The sequence below is a fragment of the Chrysemys picta genome, chromosome 1 (genome assembly GCF_011386835.1).
Source record: "Chrysemys picta bellii isolate R12L10 chromosome 1, ASM1138683v2, whole genome shotgun sequence".
NCBI classification, from domain to species: Eukaryota; Metazoa; Chordata; order Testudines; family Emydidae; genus Chrysemys; species Chrysemys picta.
Window position 1 is genome coordinate 90,752,972 of NC_088791.1, and position 26,982 is coordinate 90,779,953.

Genomic DNA, 26,982 nt, shown 5'->3' on the forward strand with positions numbered 1-26,982 from the left:
AAGGGGGCCTGTCTGTAGAGCTTTGGCTGGGGGAGGGAGCCCCCACAGGCCCATGATTCTCCCCCACAAGCCTCTCATACCCCTTCTCTCAAATAAGGGTGGATCTGTTTTAACAGTCCAGCTCTCTTTTGGAGTAGGTGGCCCCCTTTATTACAGTGATGGCAGCTAGGCTATTGCTGGTTTAGCGCATGGGAAGAGTGTGACCTCTTTTGATTGCCTCTGGTGTCCTTTACAAGCCAACTGATCACTCAGCTTTGAGTAGAAACTAGAAAATGTGTCACGATGGCTGCTGTTCATGGTCTAACTGTGAAGCTCTGGGTGTTCCTACAGGGTTGTCTGTCTCCCTCAAGCAATGCCACCACCTTCTACTCCCCTACTAATACCAGATTGTGGCTTTTTGCTCAAATGCTGTACTCTCCTTGGATGCCCCTGACACCTGCCTTCTGGGAAAGGGCAAGCTGCCACAGCTGCCCTATCAGGCTGGAATGGATGTTGCCTTTGCAGCCATTCCCAGGACAAGAAGTGCTCTGGTGTCTTGGATCTGCATGAACATTGGTTCATGGAACTCAATTAGTCTTGGTATTCTCTCCCTACCTACTCCCCCCAGTCTTCTGTAACCTGCTAAGGAGCAGAACCTGCACTGTGCACCCACTGGCTGTGAGTGCAGCTGGTGCCAGAATAAATTCATGTCACTCCTGGCTAAAATGCTCAAGGAAATGAGAGATGCAGAATTGTTATAGGAGGCAGGTACAGAGTGAAGACAGGTGGAGTGTCATACAATATCAAAGAACTCACTTCTCATGTATATATAAACACCATATGTATTATAAGCTGTCAGTAGTGGTGGGGAAGTGCCTGGCTTACCCCTCCCAGTCCTTTCCAAAGCAGCACATCACCAAAACGAAGCAAGGGGGTTTGCTTCCTGCTGATGAAACTGCACCAGGTTTAACAGGGAAGTGGACCTTAAATCCAGAAGCTGCTGTTGTAACACGTGAAGTGGAGGTATGAGGTGGGACTCCTCCCCGTCTTCATTTGCACACAAAACAATTTGCTCAGCTCTTCCTTGCGGAGAGTCCTCTGTGCCTGTTTGCTGAGACAGGTTCTTTTGCCATTCCAAGCCACTGGGCTCAAGAGAGGGATGAAAATCATGTAATGAGCAAAACTTCAGGGCCCAGCCAGGTAACGGTGCTGTCTCGTCTCACATGCCAGGCTATTAAGCTCCTTGTCCTCTTTTGTCTCTGCTGCTGTCTGCCCTGGAAAGCTGGTAGCCAAGCCCTGATGCAGGAATCCAGGCTACAGCCTGGCTTTGGAGCTCTGGTCCCTTTTCAGGAAGATGTTGATGAGCCCAGCCACTACTTCAGGCTCATTCAGGTGGACAAAATGATTCCCAGTCACCTCAGCAAACTGGAAGTGCTAGAGGGAGAGAACACAGGGAGATGTGAACTGGAGGAAATACTTCTCCACGCAGTCTGTAGTTAGCCTGTGGAACTCACTGCAACAGGAAGAAATCAAGCTAAATGCTGGGGCTAAATATTTTTCCTGAAGAGAGGGATCGCTTCATTAGCAGATGCTGTAGACATGCAAATTAAAATAAGCATAATCTCATCTCATCCTGCAAGGTAGTAAAATGATCTACTGAGAGGGGCAAGCAGACGTCTTCTGAAATGAGCAGTACTGAGAATGGGGGCGGAGGCTGCAGTAGGGAACAGGCAAACAAGGCAGCTGACTAGGGCAGCAGATTCATGGCACCCTGGGGCGTACTCTGCCCCACACTAGCTGCTGCCGTGTGGGCTGTCTGTGTGGATCCTGCATCCATTAATGGTTCCTTAAAGTGCTTTGATCTAGTCTGGTTTCAAAGAGGACTAGATCAAAGCGCATTAACAAACTGTTAATGCACGTCAGTGGCACCCTGAGCACATTAGCACATGAGGCAGGGACCATGTAGTTGGAGGGCTCAGCTTAGTCCCTGGTGGTCTCCCCCTGGATGAGCCAGAGAATGAGGGGCCCCCCAGCCTGCCCCTCCTGTCCTAGTCTCCTGTTCCTCTCTATCCCTGGTGTCCTAGTCCAACCCCAGATAGCCCTGCCGCCCCCCACCCTCCTGGGATCCTGTCCCCATTTTCCATATCCTAACCTTCCCTGCCCCACCCCATCCTAGCCTTCTTGCCCCTGATCTCCCTCCTGTGTAGCTAGCCCTTCTTCCACCTGGCATCCTGCCCCCTGTCTATCCCACCTCGTCTGCCCCCATAGGCATTAGAGACAGAGGCCAAAGGGCCATTGCCCCCACCCCCAACACACTTTTAAAACCTGGCTGGGATGGAGCACACCGCAGCCTGGCCTGGCTGGCCTCTGGGTCCCACTCTGCTTCACACCAGCAGCTGAGCTGATCCCTCACCTACTGGCTACTGAAAGGGCACGGTGGCTTGTCTGGGAAGCAGGATGGACCCATCACCCAAGGGCCTCAGGATTGGCAGCTGGGAGGGTAAGATTGGGGGGTGAGATAGGGGCTTCAGACTGGGGAGTGAAGGGGGGCTCCATCAAGGGGTCCAGAATGGTCAGGGCTTCCCTCCCCACACTTTTGCAGGCCTTCCAATTTCCATGCCCCTGATCCCCTGGGGTCTGTCCCTTTCCCCAGTCCTCCTTACCCCCTGGTGTCTGCCCCACCCCACCATGTCCTCCTCTGCCCCAGGAGCTGTTCCCTTGCCCTGTTTTCCTACCTCCCACTGTACCCCATTTGTCTCTGTATCCTGGTCTTAACACACACCCCCCAGGTCCTGGCACCCCCAGTCCCACTCATCCAGTCTCCCTATATTATCCCCCACATTGTTCCACCCATGTATTGCATGCCCCCCTCCCGCCACCCACCTTTATGTCAGGAGTCCCCACTGGCCTGGTGCAACTCCCCCTGCATCGTAGGGTTCCCTTTGGATTGACACCCAGAAGGGTTTGCTTGGGGGAGGGTGGCTGGATGGACCCGTACGCCACAAGTCTCAGCTAGATCCCTAATGCAGGGCTGCTGGTTCCTCAGGATGGGGGATCCCAGTGTGGGGTCCTTCCAGGGCAGCCTATTTATGGAGGAGCACACTGCTTTACTTGCTGCACTGTGGCCCTGAAAGGGGAGTCATTCCTGTCTGTGCATGGGGTGTCCCCTTTGAAATGTGGGTGCTGTTTTAAAGGAGTCCTTTAGGTCCTATACATATTTATATCAGACCCTGGGCTGGGGTGGGGTCACTTACTTACCCACCCACCCACGCCAGGGCTGTAGCCAGACTTAGCCCCTCAGTTTTATCCAATACGTGTGGACCAGACTTTTCCTTGTACCCTTATTTTCAAATTTTGTGCCTACATGGGGGCTTCCCCCTCTACCCTTCCACAAGTCCCCAGCATGGGGGAGGCTCTGCCCCTTACGACCCTGCTGGGGGCTTTGCCCCATTGGCCTCGTCAAAAATTGTTCAAACCTGGCTCTGCCTATGTTAAGGAATTGTAAACGCGGGGTAGGCAGAGCACTGATGTAGTGCCTAGAGTGGCAGATTGTCTGACACACCCTCTGAGGGGGGCAGGGGATCTCCTTCATTTGAGGCATCAGGCTGCTGGCGAGGGTGGGGATAACTGGAAGTGGAGAAGGACTTGGCCTAGCAGTTGCTAAGTGGAGCAGTCTAATGCTCCAAATAAAGGAGACAACCAGAATGATGAAGGGTGTGAACTTAAGGCACTAAAGCTAGTCCAGTAGAACTCCCCAGGTGGATGCTTATTTTGGAATAAGAGTGTCCGACTCCACACAGAATGCTATTTCCCTGTGTGCACAAACCCGCAGCGACTGGGCATGTCTGGCTGGTGCTTGCTCTCACCTTCAGGTTGGACTGGAATGCTTCCCGCAGGGGCTTCACAAAGTTCTGGCTCATGTTTTCAGCTTCAGGATTAAAAATTCCATCCTGTGCTCTAGAAAACAATCACAAAGTTCCATGCAACACACAGTGCGCCTTGGGCCTCATCTCCACAGATCTTAGCTGCTCTCCTTCCCTGAGAGGTGAGACCAGACACAGATAGAGAAATTGAACTAGCTCATCTTGCTTTCCACAGTCACGTATGTGTAGGCTGGGACAGGACTATATGACTGTGTTGTGGACACCAAGGGTTAGACTCACTTAGTTGAGTGAGAGGAGGAAGGACCAAACTCAGGGGTCCATTATCTATCAAAGCCCCTGCTGAAAGAGTGGATTGATCATGGTGCATAAGCTCAGGAAATTACCCTTCCCAGGGCTCAGTTCTGTGAAGGTCAAGTTCTTAGGAGAGCCCAGGCCAAGACAGCTTTGCCTAGGGTCCGAAAACCAGCTTCATTGGTGCTTTCACCCAACCAACCCCTCCATCTCTTCCTGGTGGCTTTCTCTCCTCCCCCTTTGTGCATGTACATGTTTGGTTTTAGCCATTAAACAATCCCTGGCATTAGCCTCCTCTGGACAGTAGGGCACAAGGGGCTACAAGAGCAGCCACTCAGGAAATGCTAAAACAGACAAATGAGAGAGAACAAAACAAACCCCACAAACAAGTACACCTCTACCCCGATATAACAAAAAATCTTACCGCGTTATAAGTGAAACCGCATTATATCGAACTTGCTTTGATCCACCGGAGTGCGCAGCCCCATCCCCCCGGAGCACCACTTTACCGCGTTATATTCGAATTTGTGTTATATTGGGTCACGTTATATTGGGGTATAGGTGTATTTTGCAGTTTCCCAATTTTAACTTTTATGGGAGGCTGTAACACTGCATTTCTTCCACACGGTGGTGCAATGTGAGATTACAAGTCCTCTCCCTCCCCACATTTTCAAGATGTCTCCAGAAAATCTTTGTTTCTACTGGCTCCAGGGCTGGCTCCAGGCACCAGCAAAGGAAGTAGATGCCTGGGGCAGCCAATAGAAAGGGGCAGCGGGTCCTTCACTCTTCCTCTTCGGAGACAGTTCAGCAGCAGCTCAGTCAGGTTTTACTTTTTTTTTTTTTTTTCCCTCTCCTTCGCCGCTTGGGGCGGCAAAAAAGCTGGAGCTGGCCCTGATTGGATCCAGAAGAAACAGCTAGACACTTAAGAACATGTTCTCCTAAAGTAAAAGTGCCCAGGGTTCTATTTCTGTTACAAATGGAGGCTAAGCCAGCTCTGTAGTTAGTTTCTCTTCCTCCATTTTCCCCTCAACTTCTAGTGGGGTTTTATTTTATAGAGGTGCTCTAAGGTCCCAATCAAGATTAGAGACAGGTTAAGTGGACATGACATCAGCCCTGAAGATCTTGTCCTTTAAGAAGAGGAGCAACATACAGAAGTGAGCAGGGGAATATAATGTTTATAATTTACTTGTTTTGCCTTATTTAAATGATCATCAATTTATGCCCCGCTGCCTCTTCTTGGAGGAGCTGTGATAAAAGTGGGCAGTTGAGAAGGGCTTTGGGGGAGGCAGTGGTAATGGTTTTAGATTAGTTTTGGGGATGGGTTTTCCAACTCTGGGAGGAGTGGAGAAATGGGTAAGCCAGGCTAGCATCACTGGTGGAGAGAGAATTAGACAATGCGAAGTAGTTAAAGGCAGAGTTTTAAAGACCCTCACAGGTTTCTTGATATTATAATACTAAGTTCCTTTGTAAAGCATTTAAGATCTACTGATGAAGAGTGCTTTACAAAAGAGGTAGGTATTATTACAATGAGATCCACTTCTGAGCTAACTCCTTAGTGTCTCCTCCTTGAGTTGCCTCATCCTCCCTCCCTATTAGTTGGTACAGTATGATCTATACACTTAGGGCCCAGTTGGGCTCCCAGTGACATGAATATCTCTGCATACACTTCCTGGGGAGCAGTGCTAGGTCTTCAATGTGCTGTTTGCCACCTGTTCTATATCTGAGTTTAATTTAACACCAGCTTCTCTCCAAAAGCCTCCCTTGTGAGATATCACCACTGATCACAGCAATAAGCCATCATGGGGGCACCCTAGCAGGTTATTGCACTAGCCTTAGGTGTCTGTGTGTGTGACCTAAACCTGAGAAATGCACTGCCACCCTTCTCTCATACACATCTGGGGGTGGCTTATTGCTATTAGTGTAGGGCCCAATAGTGTTATTTAACTTAAACGACCCCCACTTTGTGTCTGCCTTGCCGTGTTTAGTGCCTCCTCCTCCTATGAAAGAGATCCTGTAGAAGGATAAGAAAAGAGAGAAAAAAACCTTTTTCCCTACTATTCTGAAAATATTATTATTTATATTACGGTAGTACCTAGAGTAAATTTGATAGTTCATTGCCATAATGCTCTAGGATGCATGCAATCCAGACTGGACAAGAGCTGTGTGCTTATTTTTCTTGTTAAAGGCAGACTCCAGAAAGCAGCTCTCCTACTCAGCCATTTTAGAATCTTTGGTCATTTCACATACGCACCTGCTCTTTTAGAATCAGGCTTCTCCCACTGTTATTCCAGCCCACTCATGCGGTGCCAGGGTGAATTGGGAGTTGGGCTGGGTTGGATTGAGAGGAGGAGCAAGCGAGCAGCAGGTGGGAGTGAAACACACTCAACAGGAATTGAGAAATGTTATACAATGTGTCTTTCCACCATGAGAGCTCCACTACAAGTATTTCTCTCCCTCTCTTTCATTTCTGAGCAGGGTAACAAAGGTTACAGCATAGGGCACACATTAGTGACCCCTTCAGAGCCTGTGCACACAAGTCCACAGATACAAAGTTTGAAAGACCCAGTGAGCAGGAGTCTCCAAGAAAGGGGGGAGAATCCTGCAGAAAGGGAAGAAAGCCTGAGCCTGGGGACAAAGGGTAAGAAAATCCACCTTTAACAGGAGGGATGGTGGCAGCCCCTTGCATGGGCTGGGGAGTGGAGGCTTCCCATGGGGTAGATGATCAGAAGAAGCATGAATACTGCACTGGGGGTTCTCTCTGCCAGCCTAGAGACTCTTCCTCCCTGAGCATCCAGCAGTGCTAGCCAGTTGTGAAGGGCTTGACTCAGCTTCTTCTGGATTCCGTAACTTTTCGTGACTTCTGCAATAGCTGGTGCTCACAGCCCCTGGGCCAGCAGCAGCAGTTTGGGTGTGTGGGAGGGGGCTGGGGCAGGGGGTTGGGAGGTGTGGGGTGCACTTACCTCAGGGTCGGAGGCTCCCTGGCTCCCACTGGCATGGCCCTGCAGCTCCTAAGCAGAGGGACCAGGGGGCTCTGCGCGCTGCCCCTGCCCGCAGGCCCTGCCCCCACAGCTCCCATTGGCTGCGGTTCCCGACCAATGGGAGCTGCGCAGCTGGCACTTGCGGTGGGAGCAGCGCACGGAGCCCCCTGGCCCCTCCGCTGCCTAGGAGATGCAGGGACACGTGGAGCCGGGTAGGGAGCCTGTGAGCCCCGCCAACCCTACCCCCCATCACTATCAGGGGACCCGGGCTGTGTGCTGCTGCCCACCCACCCCCCACCCCAGCACCAGCGGGGGGTCCTAGGCCACCTTCCCCAGCACCCATGGCGCCCCCAGGCCCCCTTTCCTCCCAGAGGCCCCCAGGCCAAAGTTTTAGTTAGGGGTATATAGTAAAAGTTATGGACAGATCACGGGCTGTGAATTTTTGTTTACTCCCCGAAACCTGTCCATGACTTTTACTAAAAATACCCGTGACTAAAACGTAGCCTTTGTTATGAGGGAGCAGCAAGCAAGAGAGAACCTGTGTCCATGCACTTTTCGGTAGGTGAACACACACCTGCCATAGGTTAGGTGAAGGAACCTGTGGAAGGGGAATGGGACTTGCTCATGGAAGTGGCACTACCGCCCTGTCAAAAGCTGAGCAGGGCTCTAGCTTTGTTTGTGTTTGGCTGTGTGTCACGGAGCAGTTATACACCAAGCTTATTTAATTCCTATCAGTATTAAATCCTTAACTCTACCTTCCACACATGGAAAGGGTTTTTATTCACACCTGCCCTCCAGTGCACCACTCACCCTGGGCATGGGCACATGGAAAGGGGCGGACGGTAGGTATTGGCTATGCTTGTGCATCACTCACATGATCATTAGGACACTGGCCTGGATTTTGTTCAAGAAGCTCACACACTGCTCCAGAGTCAGGGAGTCGTGATTGTGCTGCAGATGCAAAGACAAATGGAGATACAGACATCCACAGAAATTCCAGGGGGGAGGGGTTGGGGGGCAATGCATTCACTGTTTGGCCTGGAATCTGGTATTTGACACAACATCCTATTGGCTATGCTGGGGCCTGGGTAGGACTTATCAGTGCAGCAGGGTTTTGCAATGTAGGTCTACACTGCAATCACAGGGGTGATTGCAGAGCACATACAGACATGCACACTAGCTTTAATCTAGCTAGCATGGCTAAAAATGCAGTGAAGATGTGGCGACACAGTGGCACAGGCTGTACAAGCCTGTCTGGACCCTAGGTATGTACTCGCACCCTAGCCCATGCTGGGGTCCATGCTGCCATCTCTCACTGCTGTTTTCTTGCTGTGCTAGCTGGATTAAAGCTAGCCCAGCTATCTCTATCCAAGTTGCAGGCCCACCGTGATAAGTGAAAAACCCTTGTGATCTTGTTAGGGCAACAAGGTGTCTGGAGCTATGAAACAAGGCACCTCTTTCTACCAACTAGGGTTTCAAAATTGCAATAACACCAGTACATCAAAGCCAAGTGCTGTAATACGTTCAAGAATGAGAACGGTCTCAGTTCTGAGCATTTCTAGTGGGTGTCTGACACACAAGGCTACCTAGGCCCCAGAGTGACTCTGAGAGATCGCGTGACTAAAGTTACCCCATTCACACAAAGTTGTTAGTAGAGAAAGTTTTTAGAAAGCCTTTCCTAAAAGAAGGCTGGCTATCTCTTGCTTGGGTCCCTACCTTAGGGCAGACAAAATGAGGACTGAGGGAAAGTCTACACTTAAACTGCTGTGTCAGCGCTTTGATGAAGACACTCTACGGCCCGCTGACGGGAGAGAGCTCTCATCGGTTTAGTTAATCCATCTCCTGAGAGGCAGGAGCTACGTCAGCGGGAGAAGCAGCACTGTCTATGCGGGGGGTTAGCTCAGTATAACTGCGTTGCTCAGGGATGTGGAGTTTTCACACCCCTGAGTGACGTAGTAATTCCGATGTAGGTCTGTAGTGTAGGGCAGACCTGACTCGTTGAAAGGTAGGACAGTCGGACAAGGTGTAGGATATCTGATCACCCCAACTCATGCCCCCACTCTTCTTCCAAGGCAACCCCACAGAAGGGAAAACAAGCTGAAAAGCTGCCCCTAAGCATCCTCCCACTCTCTCAGGACTTAGGATAGGGAGGGAGAGGACTTGTTCAGGATGATCTGAAAGGGTCCAACTTGCTCTGCTTGTGAAATCCCATTAACTGCAGTGGGGTTTCAAAGCTGTATGGCACATTCAACCTATTAGAGTGTAAAACAGTCTCCCAGAGGAAGCTCTGCCATTTATATAACTTAAGATGGGGGGGGGGAAGGAGGGAGAAGCACTGAACAAGCCTGGGGCAGGGGCGCTGGAGCAATTTGTATAGTGGGGGAGCTGAGAGCCATTGAACCAAACTGTAAACCCTGGATATGATGGAAACCGCACCCCTAGTTCCAGCACCTATGGCCTGGGCTTTAGGGTGGTGGGAAATGGAACCCAGATGTGATGTGACCTAAAATGGGAAGGTTTTTTTCCCCTCTCAGCAAAGGGCCCTGTCACAGTAAGGGGCAGGGGAGAACGTCAGTACTCACCGTAAGGGCTCTCATGTCTCTGTTATACACCAGGCCTGGGAAGAAAGGAGAAAGAGTTATTTACACCCCACAGGGTGGGAATTCACACTGGGGTTCCAGCTCCCCCCCCTGCTTTTTAGCTACCCCAGGGTCATCTTGGGGGAAGGGGAGGAATGATGGATTGGGGATTTCTTCTTTTTACTCAAGTGTTAAATGAATTAAGCCCCTTGGCCTGAGGGGAAAGGTGGGCTTGGACCTCAGTTGTCGGGTACAGGAAGCTCCACCCAGGGCCGGTGCAAGGAAGTTTCGCGCCCTAGGTGAAACTTCCACTTTGCGTGCCCCCACAGCCCTGCAGCAGCTCCCCTCCCGCCCCCGCAGCAGCTCCCCCCCCCTGCCCTGAGGCAACCCCCCCACCCCCCGCGGCAGCTCCCCCGCCCCCTCGGCCCGGAGAGCCATGTGGCAGCTCCCCACCCCAGCTCACCTCTGCTATGCCCCCTCCTCGAGCACGCTATTGCTGCTCCACTTCTCCCGCCTCCCAGGCTTGCGGCGCCAATCAGCTGTTTGGTGCCGCAAGCCTGGGAGGGGAGGAGAATTAGAGCAGGGGCGGCGTGCTCGGGGAGGAGGTGGAGCAGAGGTGAGCGGGGGTGGGGAGCTGCCGCGGGGGGGGGGGGGGGGGGAATTGGGAGCACTGCTTTTTGGCGCCCCCAAATCTTGGCACCCCAGGCAACCGCCTAGTTCGCCTTAATGGTAGCACCGGCCCTGGCTCCACCCTCCAAATGTAGTCACTCATTCAGATCTCAGGGGCTCTTCACACCCAGGCTGTCCCACGCCTTGGGCCTAGGCCAGGGAGCAGGTGGCACTCTCCATGCCTTTAAGCCCAAAGTCAGCATGGCTCTGTAGCCAGCTGGCCATCACTTCCCCGAGCAGCTGAGGCACCTCACCTCCCGGCACCTCAGTCGCTCCTCGCTGTAGTAAGATCCTCCCACTCTCCTCTGTCAGGTGGCTGTTGGCTTGTAATAGCCTGGGGAAGAGACAGCATGTGGTTTTGGAGAAGTGGGGGGTGGAAGGCATCAACAGAGAAGATGATAGAGAGAGGGGGCGGGAGGGAGAAGACCTAACTAGTTCAGTTCTTGTACATTAGCCAACATATTCCAGCCCCACAGGAGGCAGGAGGCTGGCAATGGGGAACAAGCCCCTGCTCAGATTCTGGAAGAAAATGAATTGCTGATTCTGAAGGGAGGGGAAAGGACGAAGGGGTTAGCTGCACCTCATGGTTCTTGCCCCCACTAATTCTGTCCAGGAGAACACCCACCTACTGCAAGAGCTCTGCGAGGGCAGAGGTGGCACCATCTCCCACAGAGACCAAAGATGGGGGGTACACGCACCTCTGCAGCGCTTCTTGGGGGCTGCGTATTTTAGGGGGCTGGTGCTTGTTCTCCTCCAGACTCAGGAGACGTTCAATCACCTTCCTCTTAGAGTTCAGCCATGCGTCACTTTCCTAGAAATCAGAGATGCGGGCAACAGAAGTGATTGTATGTTTCTATAGCACCTTTCACCCTCAAGGATCTCAAAGCACTTTACCAACTACGTACAGCTCATCTGAACAACCACCATGGATGCTGGGGTGGGGTGAATGGCAGCACTACACAGTAGTGGAGGTGGTAATCAGGGGAGGACAAAGTATTGCCAAGGACACCACTACTCTTACAAACAAAATACTACAAGTTCTTTAATATCTCACCTCTGACTTGGATAGCCCATCTCTAGAGGGAAGAGGGGAGTTCAGCTTCCTTTGCCTACCTAATCCCGGGCCTTTGTCCTGACCCTGCCAACAAGACAGCCAATTAGTGGTGATGGTCATTGGTGTGGGGTGTACGCCTGTCCCACTAGGAACTGGAATGAGATCCACCAAATCCTTTCTGATGACTATTTTGGTGACTTACTTGAAAGGAATGGGCCCTAAGGTGACATTGTCAAAGGGCCTCAGAATAGTCCTCATCTATACAACTTTGTGCATGTATAGACAAGTGGAGAATTTACACCTTCAGATCACCCATTTGTGATTAACCTGCACTTCACTGTTGTGTCCAAATGGGTTTGGAACAAGCAAGTTCTGCCCTGGCACAAGTGACTGTGAGATTTGAGCATGCAAGTGATTGTGTGTGCAGAGGCTTGGTCTTCGCTTAAAAATGATGTTGGCAAAGCTACGTCAGTCGGGGTGTGAAAAAGACCACACCCCTGATTAGCATAGCTATGCCAACAAACCTCCCAGTGTGGATGCAACTATGTCGATGGAAGAGGGCTTCTCTCAACATAGCTAATGTTGTCAGAGAACTGGTGTTCCTACTTGGAAAGAAAAACTCCCGTTGGTGTACGTTACGCCTACACTATGGCTGTGCTGACATAGGCTCTGTACTATAGACATAGCCTCTCTCTGGGTATGTTTCAAAAGTGTTGCCAACTCTCACAGTTTTGTCAAGAGTCTCGTGATAATTCTTGCTTTCCTTAAAGCCCCAGCTCCTGGAGCCAAGTGGCTATGTGAAGATTTCAGTCTTTGTTCTTAAAGAAAAAATAAGTTTCTAGCCCTTGTGGTTGTGGAGAAAGCTTCAAAATGTGACCCCCAGTGCAGCCAAAAAGCTCAGAAAGCAGAAGGCGAATAAAAAACACCAAATCTATTATTTTACATCATCTCATGATTCTAAAGCCAACCTCATGGTTTTTGGTGACTCATGATTTTTGAACATTTGGGGTTGGCAATACTTTATCTGTGATAAGATTGGAACCACTGAACTAGAAATGAAAGTCTTCATGCCCCATCATCAGTTCCCTCAGTCATCCAGCCCTGGGATGGTCTGCTACTGTGTTTGTCCAGTGCCTAGCACAGTAGGGCCCCATTTCTGGTTGGCCCTTAGGTACTACCCTAAGGAACATGATTACGAATAATAGACAAGGGCATTGTTTCTTCACTATGAACTCCTGAAGCCCCAGGCGGCTCCAGACATTTATTGCTCATTTAGATCTGTTCTGACCAGCACTGTACCTGGGGAAGAGACGGGAACTGTTCTAGTTATCTTACGTCTCTCAACCTCTTGTTCCTTTACCTGCTGCAATTGGAAATGAGCCCATGCCCTCCAGAAGGGAAGGCCACCGAGAAACCTGCTCCCCTAGTGGCAGTACAAGGAATGAGCCTTCCAAGGGGTTTTTCTTTACCCTGTCATCTCTCTCTTCTGTGTCTGCCAAAGGGAAAAATCTAACCTGAGGAGCTGGGAAGAAGCCATAAGATTCCACCAGGATCAGCTTATCTACCATCTCAGGGAAAATGCAGGAGAACTGGAAAGAGACAGAAATATTGTGAGAGGAAGGAACAGAGAAGGGTCATGTTCTTAGCTGGCCCAGAATGTACACAATTCTCTTAAGTGTCCTGTATCGGGAGGGGCTTCCTCTCATCTTAGACACAAATTTGTTTCTGTCCCATGCAGGCTGCCCCTTAATTCCCCCAACTTATAGGGGGCCATCCCCCTTCCATCTGAGTCAACCGCATGAATAAAGGCTGCTGTACTCACCATTCCTGCGACACTCCCACCTGTGAGAGAGAGGAGGGCACTTGGCTTATATACAGTGAACACAGTACAGGGCAACACCCTTCCCCAGAGTGACAGCTACCAGGAGGATGCTGGGGAGTATTGGTGGGGTGGCCTAGAAGCGCTCACTTGACAAGGAGGCAACAATCTCACCTGAGGTTTGAATCCCAAGCCACAGGTCAGTGCGTCTCCCAGCAGGGGGCACTGTAGGAAATAGGGCAGGGATACTGGCTGTGGGGGAGCTCCCTTCAGACACCACACCCAGTCTACCTCAGCAGGAAGCCCGGGCTAGTGGGGAGCTGCCAGCAAAAATGGTACAGTGCTTTGGGAACAGGGAGATGTGGTCACAGATGGGATAGATCAGATCTGGGGCATCAAACCCACCAGGGAGAGGAACATTTTTAATTATGGTCCATGGCCCAAGGGATAAGTTTAGGGGTACTTGATCCCCTCAATTCACAGCATTTCTCCCACCAATGGCAATCAAGGATAGAATATGGACTGTATGCAATAACAGTGAGGATAACAGGAAGTCCTGCTAGTTACATTCAGTTTCACTCAGGGGGAGAATACTGTCACCTTTAGGCCTCCATGCTTTCCTCTGTGTTCCCTCCCTTTCCTGTTCTCCTTTCTCCCTCCCTTCCTATCTCCCCTTCTTTCTCCAGAGCAAAAGCGAGAAGGAGGGAGGACAGGGAGCCATTCCTTTCCTGCAGCATGTCTCAATTCCCCATGGACTTCATACCCACCCCATTTCCCATCCCATCTGACAAAGTAATGAACATCTAAAGAGTTCGTGATATGTAAAGTGTCATCCTTAGGATTTAAAGTTAATGTCCTGATGAGATCAGTAAGAGGGTTCTGGGAGGTTACATCTTACAGAGCTATTGTTTCAGGCTCTCTGCCAACTCAGGAAGATAGCACTGCATTGATTGAAACCCACTTTGCATTTGGACTGTTTTTCTTGTACTCAAGAGGCCGAGACATTTAGTTTTTTTTAAAGGAGTGCTTAGATGATTGTGTGTAATTCGAATGGGGTGTGGGCCACATAATTGCATCAAGTGGGTGGGGTGCTTGGCACTTTAAGAGAACATACTGCAGTCTATTCTCTCCCGAAAGAAAACGATGCAAGTTAATCATTCACCAATGTTTGCTGGCGTCAAAATGCCATTGGGACAAGTGTCACTTACCCAAACTGTGGCCCATTAGAGTAAATCGACTCCACTTCAAGGCTAAAAAGCAACAGATAAAACACTGGATTAAATACACAGCAGTGATGTGTTGCCACTCACCCCTTCCCTACACACAGGGACCTAAAGAGCCTTCACTGATGTTTTGCTTCCTAGTCAGGAAATAGGATGGATTAGTAGGCCAGGTTTACAGGGACCAACCTCCTCCTGCCTCAGCTTCTCACTGCCTGTGAGCTGGTACCAGGCAGTTCCCTCTGGCTCATAGATCTGACCTGCCACAACTGTTCCCATTCAGGGCAAGTCCTTGGGCCCATCAGTCAGACAAAGGAGCCTGGCTGCATTCTGCACTGTAGGAAAGACGAGCCTCTGAATGCTCTGCTGTGGAGCATTCATAGGGAACGACAGGCATTCATAGGGAATTCATAGGGCAGACGGGGCCATGGTCCTGGGGAAGGACTGTTATTACTCTTAGTGAAAACGCGTGGCATAATGCAGCATGCCAGGCTCCTAAATCACATGATGGATTTTCATAACAGCCCTTTAGGTTTGTGGAAATCAGCCTGGAAGTTACAGCCCCGTTCATCCTGCTCCTATAAATGTGCCCTGGCATCTTCAAGACAGGGTTTGCACTGCAGCACTTCAAAAGAAAGGGGGGTGTGCTCCTTCGGCTCTGGGGAGATGGATGGTGGTACTGAGCAGCGGACAGCTGCTTTTCCAGTTTCACTACCAGGCAGGAAATCAGACCAGGTGGTGTGGAGGATTTGCAGAGTCCTGGTCACGTCTGCTTTTGTTTATGGCTGACCTTGTTGTCAAACACAAAAACTAACTCCATGCACCCACTGGCGAGTCACAGAGAAAGGTTCGACAGGAAGAATTTAGAGACTCTTCTAACACTGGTCTGAGTGGGGGAGCAGAGCGCAGACCGTTGAAGTCTGGGGGCTGGTTGGTAAGAAGGAGCGAGCCTGGCAGCACACAGATCCATTGGACACATCAGCAGGTCAGTAACTGCTGCTCTTACGGGGTTTTATTTCTATCACATGGTTTCATGTTTCTCGTTCTGGAAAGTGTCAGAAACTGGGCTCTTCATCCAGGCTGTGGGTGCAGAGCGCTGTTCCTGGGTGCTGGTGGAACTGCAGCTTTGGAGAAGGGACCCTCTTGTGCTTGCACCTGGGTTCCTGAGGGGTCTGGCTCCTGCTGTGGTCAAGGCTCAGCTCCTGACTGGAGTCCCATGGTGCCTGGAGCCCAGGTAAGCAGCATTATCCCCCCTCTGCACCTAGCACACTTTCTGGATGAAGGGCTCTTTGAAGGGGCTCAGTCTGTCTAAAGCCAAAGTCAAGGAGGAGTCTGGCCTCGGGGGCTATCCAGAGGATGGATCACAGTGAGGCCAGGAGGAAGCAGAGGATAACTGGTCATGGGGGGGGTGGTGTGTGAGAGGAGTCCTGTCTGGCTGTGGAGTCAGGAACACAAAGCTCCCTGCCTTGCGAGTCCTCCCAGCCTGCTCACCTGCTGTCACCCTGCGGATCTCGCTCACGTAGTCCAGGAAGTGGTAAGGAAAGCCTGCGGGCCGGTGGGATGACAGGCCGTGGCCCCCAAAATCCATTGCCATGTAATAGTAATCTGAAAGAGAGGCAGGGGTGACAGTAAGTCACAGAGCAGCCTCCCTCCCCGCAGCAGCAAACCAGAGGCTCTACCATAACAGATCTGCCCCACCTTTAGGGAGCAATGGGATGAGTCTGTTGAAGGTGTTGGCATTGTCCAGCCAGCCATGCAAGCAGAGCACAGGACGGCCTTGTGGGGATCCCCAGGCCTTGGCTGCAATGTGGCCCCAAGGAACTGGGAACTTTAACTCCGAGACCATGCCTGAAATACAACATACATCAGCAAATTACCTCACCCGAACACTGCAGCCTCATTGCTCAGTTTGGGTGCTGTGAGAGTCATCACATAGTGCTCAGAACAGGTAGAGGGCTACACAGGTGCCAGCTGTGAGTCACCTAGCAAACTCCAGCCTGTGCTTATGTAGTAACTGTTTGCCACCCCCAACCCTGGGCCTGACCCACCTCCTCCTGGCCTCTCACTAGTCCTTGCCCATGTACAGCCTTGCAATCACATCCCTCCTCTTCCTCCCACATCCCAACTCCCCCAGTTTCACCAGCTGTCTAGTGAGTCATGAGCTGGACCCAGGATCTTACCCCCTTTAATCACAGAGGTTATTTGTTGAGATGTTTTGGGGTTTCTTTCTGATAAGTTCTGACCCCCAGAGACCTTTCCTTTGGGATTTCCCCACCCCTAGGTCACTAGCAGCTGCCCTCTCTGGTAGCTAGCACCATCAGCACGACTGACTGCACCTTCCAGGGCAACATGCCAGTGATGCTCCTTAACTGCCAGGAAGGGGAGGGCTTTCACAATAAAGCAACAGAAGGAATTCCCCTCTCTCAATCCTCTCCTGGCTCCACAGCACCTGCTAACCCAGCTGGCCACAGGCACAGAAGATCCAGAGTGGGACTCAAACCTGGATCTCAGCAGCAGATTCCCCTTGGTTAGCAACACAGACACCTACCTGCCACTGGCAGAGAAGACCATTTCAGCAGCGAGGGCATCTCGTTTTCTATCTCCTGGAGCCTTAGAAGAAAAGCGGAACACAGTCTACTAGAAAGTGTAAGCAAGGGGAGGCAGACCCTGACCTTTCTCCTTCAGCACTATAGTCACTCTGTAACCTGATGCCAGATTGCCAGAGTCTGGTCCACCTCTCTCATGGACCTTGTCACAGAAGACACTCCTCCTCTCACACAGTGTTTATTAGCATCTCCAAGGAAACAGCTCCCTATTCATCATCCACCAGGGGCTCCTCTACCATAGATCCTCTCTCCCACCACATGGCAAAATTATCACACCCCTGGGCACAATGTAGGATGCTTGGCAATACCTGTATAGCTTGGCATGCCGATGAAGTCTCATCTAATTGAATTCTATCAGCTGCTTCTGCAGAATGGCAGGAGATGCTGCAGATCATGAGAGATGTCAGAGCTGCTGCATGAAAAAATCCCACAAATAGAATAACAGGGAGTAGAGCCTGTAAGGATCGAGGGGTATTGACAGAGCCAAGGCTGGTATTGGCCAGTCAAAGATAGGATATGGGACCAGATTACCTGACTCAGCATGGTAATCTCCATTAATTTCAGAGGTTCTATTACCTCTGCTCTCAGGATCCCCCAATCATTGTTGCTCCCCCCATTGCTGCCACCTCATCCTGGCTCTATGCATGGGCTGGGAAGACAGAGGCTTTCTGCTCTTTCCACCCATTCAAGAGCATATCAGAGCAGAGGTTGCTCTTGCATGAGGAGCCCAGGACTTTTAGGCTTAGCTCAGGCCCCACACAAAAAAGTTATATTGGCATAGCTACACTGGTCAGGGGGTATGGAAAAACCGCAGCCCGACCAACACAGCTATACCGACAACACCCCCAGGACAGACACAGCTACGCTGAGAGAGGATGGCCTCTGTCAATGGAGCTAATGTCATCCAGGGAGGTGGTGTTCCTACAGTGATGGAAAAACTCTTTCTGTCGGTGTAGGCTGCGTCTGCGCTAGTAGGCTATGCCAACGTAGTTACATTGGCATAGTCTCCATAGTGTAGACATATCTTCAGTCTGAGAAGTCAGAGAGTGGTTCAGCCCCACTTACCAGCAAAAAAAAATGTTCTATAATATTCTTGCGAGGAGAAGGAAAGCTTACTGGTATAGGGATACCGACACACTGTACCAGCAAAGCGCTCCTAGTGTGGGAGTAGCTATACTGGCAAGGCTATTACTGGTATAATAAAATTACCCCCATGAGCAAAACGAGCTATACTGGGAAAGGCACAGCTTTGCTGGCATAGCTGCACCTACCCTAGAGATTTCGCCCAACCCAGCTATGTCAGATCACAACTCTTCACACCCCTGACTAACAGCTGTGCTGACAGAAGTCCCTAGTGTAGAACTGCCCCTAGAGTAAGACACTTAAGGCCGGAACTTTTGCTGGTATAAAGCAAATATGCCAGTTTACCCTCCCTGTGGACATGGCCCTTAAGTTTCAAGAAGCCAGGCAGCTTGAGACAAGGGACACACAGCCTCTCTGCACTAGGGTGTTGGTCCAATTCCAGCCCCTGGTTGGATGTGTCCTTGACCAGGCTGTACTAGAAACTTTTGCCAGTCTAGCAATGTCAGTTAGAGGTGGGATTTTTTTCACAACATTTCTATTCCACCAAAAGCCAGAATCAGTGATAGTGGCAGAAAGTGACTTTACCGGAGAGCTGATTTCATTAGTGCCATACACTCTCCTGGCCAAAGAACTCTCTCATCAATATAAGCTAGGGCTGTGGGAGAAGGGTTTGCTGGCATAGCTATAGTAGTGGCAAACCTTTTCTAATGCAGATTAGGCCAAAGTCATCCTAATTTGCTTCACAAAAGCTCTTTGGTAGGTCTGGTCTGATTCCCAGCAAGACAAGTCTAAATACCAAAACTCAGCATCCTGCCCACCTGGCCCTGCCTTTGCAGCCTCAGCAAACAGGCCAAGGACTGAGAGCACCAAGGAGAATGAACTGACCCCTTAGCTGTGGTCCCCCTGGGCTGAGGCACAGTGGGAAACACCATTGCTACCTACCCAGCCCGTACTTATCCCAGAAACTACAAGCCAGGATTTCGCTCTGACACCCTCCCCAGCACTAGCCTCACTCAGTCAGTACAAAGGGGAGATTTCTAAAAGGAGGAAGCTAGGTAGGAACCACACCAAGGGGAAAGGAGATCAGAAGGCAGGAGGGCACCTGTGCAGCGGCTGTTCACATACCTCCAGGAGTCCACACGGCTGCGTCTAGCCACAAGCAGCTGCACAGACTGAGCCCTGAGTCGGCTCAACGCAGAGAGCAGGAGGGGAGGACTCAGACAGCCACTTCCTAGTAGCTACAGCCGGAACTACAGAGAAGGTCCTCCCCCTGTGGCTGCAACGCTTAAAGGGACCTAATACTGCCCCTTCTCCAGCTCTCCTCTGTAGCCTCATTGCTGTACACAACTTAAGGATGGTGGTGGGGTGGTGCCCTTTTAAAACTGTTATCCAGCAGTAGTGATGGTAACCGTACCTTACACTTCTGTAGCACTGTCTGTGCTGAAGGGAGCCTGCTTATCTGTGCACTGCCTAGAAAGGGAGTGTTTCTTCCACTGCTGAAATGCAGCCACTGCTGCTTTGGTGTATTCAGCTTTTCTTTAACAGCACACAGCAAACACTAGGCCAGTGATTCCCAAAAGTGTTCTGCCGCTTATGCAGGGAAAGCCCCTTGCGGGCCGGTTTGTTTACCTGCCGCGTCCGCAGGTTCGGCCGATCGTGGCTCCCACTGGCCGCGGTTCGCTGCTCCAGGCCAATGGGAGCTGCTGGAAGCAGCGCGGGCCAAGGGATGTGCTGGCTGCCGCTTCCAGCAGCTCCCATTAGCCTAGAGCAGCGAACCACGGCCACTGGGAGCCGCGATCGGCCGAACCTGCAGATGCGGCAGGTAAACAAACAGGCCCGCAAGGGGCTTTCCCTGCACAAGTGTCAGAACAAGTTTGGAAACCACTGCACTAGGCAACAGTGTAAAATAGGACATGAAGAAGAATGCTGTAGCCAGTGTCAGCTTCAGGGGAGACAATCATCACCCAAACAAGAATTTAACCCCGGGCACCAGTAATAAGACCCCCTTGCATTTGCAAAAGTAATATGATCCCTTTTATTCAGTGTTGTTGCAGCTGTGTCAGCTCCATGATATTAGAGAGACACGGGGGTGAGGTAATATCTTTTATTAGACCAACTTTTGTTGATGAATAAGAGCTCTGTGTAAGCTTGGAAGCTTGTCCCTCTCACCAACAGAAGTTAGTCCAGTAAAGGATATTACCTCACCCACCTTTTCTCTGTAATTATCCCTCTTGTGAATACAAGGGCTTAGTATCTCTGCTTCCTGTGCTGTGCAAAAGGCAGCACCACTGTATGTGTATCGGTGTGTTCTGATTTTAAACTCTTTCCAGGAGAGTTCCCCTCCCCATCTCCAAGGAGCAGCGACCGCTGGTGACTATAAGCACAATTACAGCCAAAGGACTGCCTAGCCTGCAGCACCCCCTCCTGGACACAGATGAGACCTGCAGCTTCACCGCTCAGAAATTTCTGCACTTTGACAGCAGGAGACTGTGGCATGGTCTACGCTACACGGTTAGGTCGACATAAGCTTCCTTAGGGTGACCAGGCCCTAGGGCGACCAGATGTCCCGATTTTATAGGGACAGTCCCGATATTTGGGGCTTTTTTTTATATGGGCTCCTATTCTCCCCCCCCCCCCGCCCTGATTTTCCACATTTGCTATCTAGTCACCCTACCAGGCCCTGGTCTACACTACGAGTTTAGGTCAAATTTAGCAGCGTTAGATCAATTTAACCCTGCACCCGTCCACACGACAAAGCCATTTTTGTCGACTTAAAGGACTCTTAAAATCGATTTCTGTAATCCTTCCCTGACAAGGGGATTAGCGCTGAAATCGACATCGCCGGGTCAAATTTGGGGTAATGTGGACGCAATTCGATGGTATTGGCCTCCGGGAGCTATCCCAGAGTGCTCCACTGTGACCGCTCTAGACAGCACTTCCAACTCAGATGCACTAGCCAGGTACACAGCAAAAGCCCTGGGAACTTTTGAATTTCATTTCCTATTTGGCCAGCATGGCGAGTTCATCAGCACAGGTGATCATGCAGTCCCAGAATCGCAAAAGAGCTCCAGGATGGACTGAACGTGAGATACTGGATCTGATCGCTGTCTGGGGAGATGAATCCTTGCTATCCGAACTCCGTTCCAAAAGTCAAAATGCCAAAATATTTGAAAAAATCTCCAAGGGCATGATGGACAGAGGCTACAACAGGGACTCGCAGCAGTGTCGTGTGAAAATTAAGGAGTTCAGGCAAGCCTACCAAAAAAACAAAGAGGCAAAGCCCCAGACATGCCCTACCACTACCCCACCCCTGTCCATGGACACCTGCAAGGGGGGAGTCTCATGCAACAGGGATGAGGATATTGGGGACGAGGAAGATAAGAAAGTGGAGGAGGATGAGGATAGTGCACAGCACGCAAGTGGAGAAACCATTCTCCCTGACAGCCAGGAACTGTTTATCACCCTGGAGCCAATACCCTCCTAACCCTCCCAAGGCAGGTTCACGGACCATGAAGCCAGTGAAGGTACCTCTGGTGAGTGTACCTTTGTAAATATAATACATGGTTTAAAAGCAAGAGTGTTTAATGATTAATTTGCCCTGAAGACTTGGGATGCATTCGCAGCCAGTACAGCCCCTCCTTTTAAATGGCTAACCCAATGGGTGCTTGGTATGGGAAAGGAGGCGCTGCTGTTTGAAACCATTCCCACATGTTATGAAGGCTGAAGAAGCTGAAAGACTGTGGCTTACCATGGCTGCCTGCAAACCGAATTCTGTTGCCCGGCCCTGCGTGTATGATTTCCCACACCAAACTGCCAGGCCCTCAATATAAGAGGCAAAATGCGACCTTGTACCGAAAGCACATGTGCTATGTAATGTTAACAGCTTGGTTCACCGTGAAAGAGTCTACCCATTGTTCTCAAAAATGTGTCTTTTAAAATACTACTCTTCCTTTTTTTCCTCCCACAGCTGCAAATGTTTCAACGCTCCCCTTATCATCTCCGTCCCAGAGGTTAGCGCAGATGAGAAGGCAAAAAAAACACACTCGCAATGAAATGTTCTCTGAGCTCATGCAGTCTCCCACACTGAAAGAGCTCAGCAGAACGCAGAGTCCAGGAAAGCAGAAAATGAATGTGAGGACAGGAGGGACGAGCGAGATAAGAGGTGGCGGGAGCAAGATGAGAGGTGGAGGGAGCAAGATGAGAGGTGGCGGCAGCGTGATGAGAGGAGGCAGGATGCAATGCTGAGGCTACTGGGTGGATCAAACTGATATGCTCCGGCATCTGGTGGAGCTGCAGGAAAGGCAGCAGGAGCACAGACCGTTGCTGCTGCCCCTGTGTAACCGCCCGCCCTCCTCCCCAAGTTCCATAGCCTCCTCACCCAGATGCCCAAGAACGGGGGGCGGGGGCGCTCCAGGCACCCAACCACTCCACCCCAGAGGACTGCCCAAGCAATGGAAGGATGGCATTCAATACATTTTGAAGTGCAGTGTGGCCTTGTCCTTCCCTCCTCCCCTCATCCACCACCCCACCTGGTGCTTCCCTCCTCCACCACCCCTCCCGGGCTACCTTGGCAGTTATCCCCCTATTTGTGTGATGAATTAATAAAGAATGCATGATTTTGAAACAATAATGACTTTATTGCCTCTGCAAGCGGTGATCGAAGGGGGGAGGGCAGTTGGCTTACAGGGAAGAAGAGTGAAGCAAGGGTGCGGTTTTCATCAAGGAGAAACAAACAGAACTTTCACACCATAGCCTGGCCAGTCATGAAACTGGTTTTCAAAGCTTCTCTGATGCGCAGCGTGCACTGCTGTTCTCTTCTAACCACCCTGGTGTCTGGCTGCGCGTAATCAGCGACCAGGCGATTTGCCTCGACCTCCCACCCCGCCATAAATGTCTCCCCCTTACTCTCACAGATATTGTGGAGTGCACAGCAAGCGGCAATAACAATTGGAATATTGGTTTCACCGAGGTCTAACCAAGTCAGTAAACTGTGCCAGCTTTTAAATGTCCAAATGTTCATTCTACCAGCATTCCGCACTTGCTCAGCCTATAGTTGCTCCTTACTACTGTCCAGGCTGCCTGTGTATGGCTTCATGAGCCATGGCATTAAGGAGTAGGCTGGGTCCCCAAGGATAACTATAGGCATTTCAACATCCCCAACGGTTATTTTCTGGTCTGGGAAGTAAGTCCCTTCCTGCAGCTGTTCAAACAGACCAAAGTTCCTGAAGATGTGAGCGTCATGTACCTTTCCCGGCCATCCCACGTTGATGTCGGTGAAACGTCCCGTGTGATCCACCAGTGCTTGCAGCACCATTGAAAAGTACCCCTTGCGGTTTATGTACTGGCTGCCAAGGTGGTCCGGTGCCAAGATAGAGATATGCGTTCCGTTTATCGCCCCACCACAGTTAGGGAATCCCATTGCAGCAAAGCCATCCACTATGACCTGCACATTTCCCAGAGTCACTACTACCCTTGATAGCAGCAGCTCAGTGATTGCGTTGGCTACTTGGATCACAGCAGCCCCCACAGTAGATTTGCCCACTCCAAATTGATTCCCAACTGACCGGTAGCTGTCTGGCGTTGCAAGCTTCCACAGGGCTATCGCCACTCGCTTCTCAACTGTGAGGGCTGCTCTCATCCTTGTATTCTGGCGCTTCAGGGCAGGGGAAAGCAAGTCACAAAGTTCCAAGAAAGTGCCCTTACGCATACGAAAGTTTCACAACCACTGGGAATCATCCCAGACCTGCAACACTATGCGGTCCCACCAGTCTGTGCTTGTTTCCTGGGCCCAGAATTGGCGTTCCATGGCATGAACCTGCCCCATTACCACCATGATGTCCAAATTGCCGGGGCCCATGCTTTGAGAGAAGTCTGTGTCCATGTCCTCATCACTCTCATCACCGCGCTGGCGTCGCCTCCTCATCTGCTTTTGCAGGTTCGGGTTCTGCACATACTGTAGGATAATGCGTGAGGTGTTTACAATGCTCACAACAGCAGCAGTGAGCTGAGTGGGCTCCATGTTTGCCGTGGCATGGCGTCTGCAGGAGAGCGGAGTTGCAGCGGAAGCGGTGGATGACGACAGATGCCACGAGAATAGATATTTATACCGAACAATGAGAGGACTTGCGAGATGGATTCATGGCACCAGGAGAGCAGAGTTGCAGAGGAAGCGGTGGTTGGATGATGACCGTTAGCAGTCCTACTGCACCGTCTGCTGAAAGCAGTATGGCGTCTGCACGGAAAAAAGGCGCAAAACGATTGTCTGCGGTTGTTTTCATGGACGGAGGGGCAACTGATGACATGTACCCAAAACCACCTGTAACAATGTTTTTGCCCCATCAGGCATTGGGAGCTCAACCCAGAATTCCAATGGGCAGCAGAGACTGCAGAAACTGTGGGATAACTACCCACAGTGTAATGCTCCGAAAGTCGATGCTAGCCACGGTACTGTGGACGCACTCCGCCAACTTAATGCGCTTAGTGGGGACACACACAGTCGACTGTATAAAATCGCTTCCTAAAAATCGACTTCTATAAATTCGACCTAACTTCATAGTGTAGACATACCCCAGGTGTCCGGTTTTCAACCGGAACACCTGGTCAAAAAGGGACCCTGGCAGCTCCGGTCAGCACCGCCAACTGTGCCCTTAAAAGTCCGGTCGGTGGTGCTGTGGAACTAAGGCAGGCTAGTCCCTACCTGTCCTGGATCCGCACTGCGCCCCGGAAGTGGCCAGCAGGTCCGGCTCCTAGGCGGCGGGGGAGGGGGCATGGGGCTCCGCATGCTGCCCCCACCGCTGGCTCTGCACTCCCAGTGGCTGGGAACTGCGGCCAATGGGAACTGCGGGGGCAGTGCCCATGGGTAAGAGCAGTGTGCAGAGCCACCTGCCACGCCTCCCCCTAGGAGCCAGACCTGCTGGCCGCTTCCAGGGCGCAGCACGGAGCCAGGACATGCAGGGGGCCTGCCTTAGCCCTGCTGCACCGCTGACTGGGAGCTCCCTGAGGTAAGCCCATGCCCCAACCCCCTTCCATAGCCCTGAGCCTTCCATAGCCCTGAGCCTCCCCTAACCCAGAGCCTCCTCCTGCACCCCAAGCCCCTCATCCCTGGCCCCACCTCAGAGCCTGCCCCCCCAGATGGAGCCCTCACCCTGCTGCACCCCAACCTCCTGCCCCAGCCCACAGCCCCCTCTCACACCGTGAACCCCTCTGCCCCACCCTCCAGCCTGGAGCCCCATCCTGCAGCCCAAACCCCTCATCCCCAGCCCCTCCCCACAGCCTGCACCCCCAGATGGAGCCCTCACCCCCTGCACTCCAACCCCTTGCCGCAGCCCAGAGCCCCCTCCCGCACCCTCAACCCCTCATTTATGGCCCCACCCTGAGTCCTCACCCCCAGCCAGAGCCCTCACCCCCTCCCGCACCTCAACCCCCTGCCCCAGCCCAGTGAAAGTGAGTGAGGGTGTGGGAGAGCAAACAACTGAGGGAGGGGGAATGTTGTGAGTGGGGGGCAGGTCTTCGTGGAAGGGATGTGGCTATGGTGTTTGGTTTTGAATTAAGATGGCATTCTGCTTGTTTGCTAACCTTTGTTATAAAGGAATAATAAACCCCGTGAGACTGGGCCTGGCAGTGCATGCTTGAAGTTGGGCAGTGGTGGCCGCCTGTGACCCATGGTACTAGAAGTGGGATCCCAGCCCACGCCTAGACTAAGGGGAAAGATGGAGGAGGTGATCTTTCTGTTAGTGGCAGGGCAGCAGCAGCAGCTGACCCAGGCCCTGCTGATGCAGTTGAAGGAGAATCAACAGAAACAGCAGGGGGCCCACTGGCAAGAAGTCCATTCCAAACAGCAGGTGTGGATACAGAAGCGGTTGTGCCATGTCACTCCTGGTAATGCAGTTGGTGATGGGACTGGGGGCCAGTTGGCTCTGGGCCTGGCAAAGCTCAGACCAGAGAATGACCCTGAGGCTTTCCTGGTGGTAAAGGCAGCAGACTGAGAGGATTCGACTTGGGATTGGATGGCCGGCATAGCACCGCTCCTGACAGGCTAGGCACAGGTGGCTTACCAGGCAGTGAGCGACGAGCAGGCAGGCTCCTACCCAGTGGTGAAGGTAGCCATCTTAGACCATTTAGGGCCGACTCCGAGGGCTTATAGCCACAGGGTCCAGATAGAACCGTTCCCGCAAGGGGCACGACTGCGGGTAGTAGCCCAAAAACCACAGGACCTCGCGACGTAGGGGCTCTGCCCAGAGACCAGTTCAATGGAGAAAGTTCTGGATCAGATTGTCCTGGAACAGTTCCTAAAGATTCTACCCGGGGGGTGCAGAGCTGGGTGGGGCACTTCCAGCTGGCCTTGGGGAGGAAGCCATGGAGCGAGCTGAAGCCTTCTTTGAGGCCGAAGGAGACGAGCGGTCAGGGCAGTATGGTAAACCAAGGGGAGTTCACCAGGGGTGACCCAGGGAAGTCCTGAAGGGGAAAAGACCCCGAGTGTCCTAAACATGGGGGTGGGGGGTGCACAGCACCTACAAAGGACCCGGGGAGCCCTGCGGTCTACTGGAAATACTAGTGGGAGCAGATCACGGGGCCCTGTGGTTTGCTCCAGGTGTGGTCAGTCTGGGCATATTAATCAAAAATTGCCCGATTATGGAATGTTACTACCTCAACTGTTACTACAGTGGGCCCAAGCAGTGGGCATCTGCTCCAAGAATCAGAGGGCTCTGCTTTGTGTAGTAGCAGTTAGGGTGAGAGGAACGGTAGTTAAGGTACTCGTAGACTCAGGTTGCAGGTGTACTCTGGTTCAGGAAGACCAGGGGAGGTTGAATAATCTGGACT

At 51.7% G+C, this 26,982-nt stretch overlaps 1 protein-coding gene across 8 annotated transcripts; it reads right to left on the reverse strand.

Moving 5' to 3' along the window:
- Positions 1 to 803: 803 nt before the first annotated feature.
- SERHL2 (serine hydrolase like 2) lies at positions 804 to 19,426 on the reverse strand. 8 transcript variants are annotated; one of them, XM_024109842.3, is made up of 15 exons: positions 19,288 to 19,408; positions 17,388 to 17,491; positions 17,022 to 17,083; positions 16,172 to 16,321; positions 15,965 to 16,078; positions 14,462 to 14,503; positions 13,257 to 13,276; positions 12,949 to 13,023; positions 11,435 to 11,518; positions 11,079 to 11,191; positions 10,635 to 10,714; positions 9,715 to 9,749; positions 8,007 to 8,083; positions 3,846 to 3,936; positions 1,151 to 1,413 (listed from the first exon to the last, which is right to left on the reverse strand). In XM_024109842.3, the coding sequence occupies exons 2-15, from the start codon at positions 17,417 to 17,419 to the stop codon at positions 1,294 to 1,296; spliced, it is 1,095 nt and encodes a 364-aa protein (XP_023965610.2). In that variant the 5' UTR covers positions 17,420 to 17,491; positions 19,288 to 19,408; the 3' UTR covers positions 1,151 to 1,293. The 8 variants fall into 8 exon arrangements, with proteins under 8 accessions (XP_065418813.1, XP_005293109.2, XP_023965610.2 ...); XM_065562728.1 differs by having other exon boundaries at positions 17,388 to 17,463; positions 19,288 to 19,376; XM_065562741.1 differs by lacking the exon at positions 11,435 to 11,518 and having other exon boundaries at positions 804 to 1,413.
- Positions 19,427 to 26,982: the final 7,556 nt, after the last annotated feature.

Bases quoted from the DNA above. Each gene is read 5' to 3' on its own strand.
- SERHL2 (XM_024109842.3), bottom strand. From the start codon at position 17,419: ATGAGACTTCATCGGCATGCCAAGCTATACAG. The intron at 11,519-12,948 runs GTTAGATTTTTC...TCTTGTTGGCAG, and splicing joins GCTTCTTCCCAGCTCCTCAG to GGTCAGGACAAAGGCCCGGG. The intron at 1,414-3,845 runs GTGAGAGCAAGC...CTCTCCCTCTAG, and splicing joins CATTCCAGTCCAACCTGAAG to CACTTCCAGTTTGCTGAGGT.